The sequence below is a fragment of the Ictalurus furcatus genome, chromosome 19 (genome assembly GCF_023375685.1).
Source record: "Ictalurus furcatus strain D&B chromosome 19, Billie_1.0, whole genome shotgun sequence".
NCBI classification, from domain to species: Eukaryota; Metazoa; Chordata; class Actinopteri; order Siluriformes; family Ictaluridae; genus Ictalurus; species Ictalurus furcatus.
This window is the reverse complement of record NC_071273.1, coordinates 8,966,106-8,970,142: the sequence shown is the minus strand read 5'-3', so window position 1 is coordinate 8,970,142 and position 4,037 is coordinate 8,966,106. Positions and strand designations below refer to the sequence as shown.

Sequence of the window (4,037 nt, the reverse complement as noted above, 5' to 3'; positions counted from 1 at the left end):
GTGCCCAGTGTTCCCAGGATTTTCTTTGGATCCACCATGACACTGACCAGGATAAAGTAATTACTGAAGATGAATGAATAATTTTGCCTGTTTTCTACCTACGTATACAATATTGATTTCAAATGATTTATTTAAAAGAGTTACGTTTAACTCTGGTATGCAGATGCGTCTATTTAATTACCTAATTTGAAAAAAATAAAAATAATATATGAGCTGGGTCAGCAACAGCAAATGGCATTTGACAGAATAACTGCTCTTCTGAAGAAATTGCTTGGTATACGTACCCACAGGGAGTGTTAAAGATCCTGATGCCTTTAGTGTTAGGTCGGGAGAACTGAGCTTCCAGGACATAATCATTCTCTACATCCACCCAGCCGGAGCCCAAATTCAGCTGCCATCTATACGGCTTGCTGCTGTCCGTATCACTGTCTGAAACATGATAAACCAAAGTAATGATCAATTTAGGTGGAGGTAAGCCGAAGCTGTTTTAAAACAAATACAGACCCTTCCTTCAATATTCCTTCCAAAGCCACACCCACAAATATGCATGCATTGGCTAGGCTAGAAAACCTGAATGCTAGTGTAAGAGGCGGAGCTTTCGGAATTGACAGGCAACATGATTGACGGGCGAGGAGAGACACCTGACGGGTTGTTGGATGTTGGATGCAGGATGTTGGATGTTGGTGAGCTACATAATTAGTTTTTTGTTCAAAGAGCTTGGGGCACCATGGAAAAATTTTCTACTGAATACAAAAAAGGGTTCTAACCTAAAACATTTAAATGATAGATATAAAAAACATGACCGCACGTACCAGATGAGGAGCTGCGACTGTGTTCTCTGTAACGTTGGGTCGTCCTGTCACGGCTCCTCCTCTCTCGATTTTTCTGAGCAGATGGCCTGTCAGAGTTCAGGTTATGACTGAGGCGGCAGCTGGCGCCATAGCGACAATTGCCTTTCAAAAAGTATTTGCACACATGCAGGTCTGGACACTGTTTGCCATTGCGACAGTGGCCTTTGTTGTAGTATCTGCAGGCCTGCTTCTGGGTCACAGACAACAAGCAAGAACTTTAATAAGCACTACCACAACAGATACTTCAGATATTGTCAGATTCCTGACAATCAGCGTTCTGAGTTTATGCTCTTAAGTCTTGTGGCTAAGGGACCATGTGTATTACCTATAATGCGGTTGTTGGATTGTAAGTGTACATGTTTCTTAAACAAAACAAAACAAAACAAGTTCTTAAGTTCTTTAAGTCCTATCTGAATCTGTTTACGTATACAGAGTACTGCTCACAAATTAGCACATTAGTTAAAAGGCTACACAGCAAAATCCCAATGATGAATTAACCCTAATGATATTGAGATTAGAGGAACCCAAAATATCAATACTGGAGATTTAGCGGTGTTTAGGCATGTAATGTTATGACATATTTATTTCTAGTGACTCTTTTATACAAGAGTGAAGATCTCTCATATAAAACTTCAGATTTGGGACATACCCGGTATTGTCAGATCATAAACTGTAATATGGTTATCCATCTATGGGCTCCTCTTACGCATCCCAATGAGTGCGTTTTCCTAATTATAAGACCATTACAGCACAGTCAACATCTCTATGTTTGATTCCATATGACCCACATTGATTTTTCTTTTATAGAACAAGCCTAAAACATTGTGAGAAATGAAACTTTATGTGCTTGTCTGAAATTCCTTAGTCAACTTGAATTTGTATAAATCATTTTCAAAGATTATGCATAGTTTATTTGAACCTGAGAATAAAGTGAAAATGAAAGGTAATTGTAAGTCTGTCCAATTTACACTAAGTTACCATGTAAAATGTTTATATTGCTAAAAACTAGGGACATTTTATAAATTGCACATTTAAAAAGATAAGTATTACTATGTTGCTGTAATATTTAAGAGGTAGCCTGGGTAGCTGGGACATCAATTCACAACCCATCCCACCACACCCATTCTGATGTTTGATATCGACATTAACTGAAGCATTAACTTGACTTATATATATATATTATATTCATTATAGTTAAGTCAATTGTCAATTGTAAAAAGTCAATTGTATCAAACTGAAGGTATTAACTGTTGAAGTATTAAGGTATGAAGTGTAAACAGGAGTGAAGTTTAAAGAGGAGTGAAATGTAAACAGGAGTGAAGTGTAAAGGAGTGAAGTTTAAAGAGGAGTGAAGTGTAAAGAGGACTGAAGTGTAAAGAGGAGTGAAATGTAAACAGGAGTGAAGTGTAAAGAGGAGTGAAGTTTAAAGAGGACTGAAGTGTAAAGAGGAGTGAAGTGTAAAGAGAAGTGAAGTGTAAAGAGGAGTGAAGTGTAAAGAGGACTGAAGTGTAAAGAGGACTGAAGTGTAAAGAGGAGTGAAGTGTAAACAGGAGTGAAGTGTAAAGAGGACTGAAGTGTAAAGAGGAGTGAAGTTTAAAGAGGACTGAAGTGTAAAGAGGAGTGAAGTGTAAAGAGGAGTGAAGTGTAAACAGGAGTGAAGTGTAAAGAGGAGTGAAGTGTAAAGAGGAGTGAAGTGTAAAGAGGAGTGAAGTGTAAACAGGAGTGAAGTTTAAATAGGAGTGAAGTGTAAAGAGGAGTGAAGTGTAAACAGGATTGAAGTGTAAAGAGGAGTGAAGTGTAAACAGGAGTGAAGTGTGGAAGTCACCTGTGGTGATGCTGAGTCAGAATCAGATTCGGACTGTGAATTTGTGTCACTGTCGCTGAAATCTGACACACTTTTATCTATAGAAAGACAAAGGCAGTGATCACACACACACACACACACACACACCAACATTTCCCCTCTCAGGTAAATACGATTAGATTCAGGTTTCATGTTTTTTTAATAATAGGTTTCGCTTTAGGATTAGAGTCACTGTTACAGTGTACAACATGGAAACTACTCTTAACGAGTTTGCAACCTATATAACAATAAATTACTAAACAAACCAGTGGCACAAACTTCACCATGTCATCGTTTTTCAGTCCAGCAGCCGCGAAACAAAATAAATAAACATCTTTTGCGAGACTCACCGGATACGTCCTCGTAGTTCGAAGCCATATTTATAACTAAGAAGAAAAGAAACTACTTTCAATTTCATTTCGTCGAAAGAGTTATGATGAGGCAATGCCTTGATAGCATCCGAATGAATTTAAGTGTCTATTTTCTTTTAAAGAATGCCATAACAGGTATCATTACAGGCTTCAAACACACGTGGCTATCTGATGCGAGGTTTACTTCGTTCAATAACGCCAGTAAAGCTGTATTTAAGAGCATATTATTTATTATTCAAACTTAATAATGGCCACTGGGTGGCGCGAGAATGTAATGGTGTAAATTGTTGCACTGAGCCGCCATCTTGTGTAACTACTGTGTAACTACAGTATACCAAAGACTCAATTTATAACTTACAGTTCTTCAGCCACATGACTCGAGTTCATAATTGTTAATAATTATTAATAATATAATTAAATACAATTAAGATAACTTCCAGCATATATTGCTGAGAAAAATAATATATATATACATATATACATACATACATACATACACACACACACACACACACACATATATATATATATAAACCCACAACAACAAACAAACATATCATAACACATCACAATTACACTTTCGACTGTGAACATGGTTCTCACACATAATTATTACTGCCCCTCTTCCAAATAAGTTACATATCTGGACCATTTCTTATAATATAAATTTAGTTTGTCAGTCTGTTTAGGGTCTCCTCTAACTTCCAGCTCCTAAGACTGGTTTGGACCAAGTACCTTATGTGTTTGTCTCTTATTTCTTTGTTTGTCCACCCACCTAATATAAACAATCGAGGACATAGTGAAACATGAATATCCAAAGCTGTGCAAATGTGCTCATGAACGCTCTTTTCCAGAAATCCTGAATTTTTGTATAAAACCAAAGAGCATGAGTTAAATCTCCATCCTCTGCCGTACATCTCCAGCAATATGGTGTATCCTTTAACCCCAGTTTAAACCGTCCGGAAGGAGTCC

General features: G+C 37.3%; 1 protein-coding gene across 2 annotated transcripts in view; it reads right to left on the bottom strand.

Moving 5' to 3' along the window:
• The window catches only part of si:ch211-244b2.4 (uncharacterized protein LOC541512 homolog), an 8,389-nt gene extending 5,083 nt beyond the window's left edge, over positions 1 to 3,306 (bottom strand). Inside the window, exons 1-4 of one of the 2 annotated variants that reach the window (XM_053650820.1) lie at positions 3,045 to 3,306; positions 2,677 to 2,753; positions 813 to 1,038; positions 285 to 429 (exon numbers count right to left, since the gene is read on the bottom strand). In XM_053650820.1, the coding sequence (XP_053506795.1) occupies positions 285 to 429; positions 813 to 1,038; positions 2,677 to 2,753; positions 3,045 to 3,072 (476 nt within the window). In that variant the 5' untranslated portion in view covers positions 3,073 to 3,306. Of the gene's footprint in view, positions 1 to 284; positions 430 to 812; positions 1,042 to 2,676; positions 2,754 to 3,044 lie in introns of both variants that reach the window. The other variant, XM_053650819.1, reaches the window with a different exon arrangement.
• Positions 3,307 to 4,037: the final 731 nt, after the last annotated feature.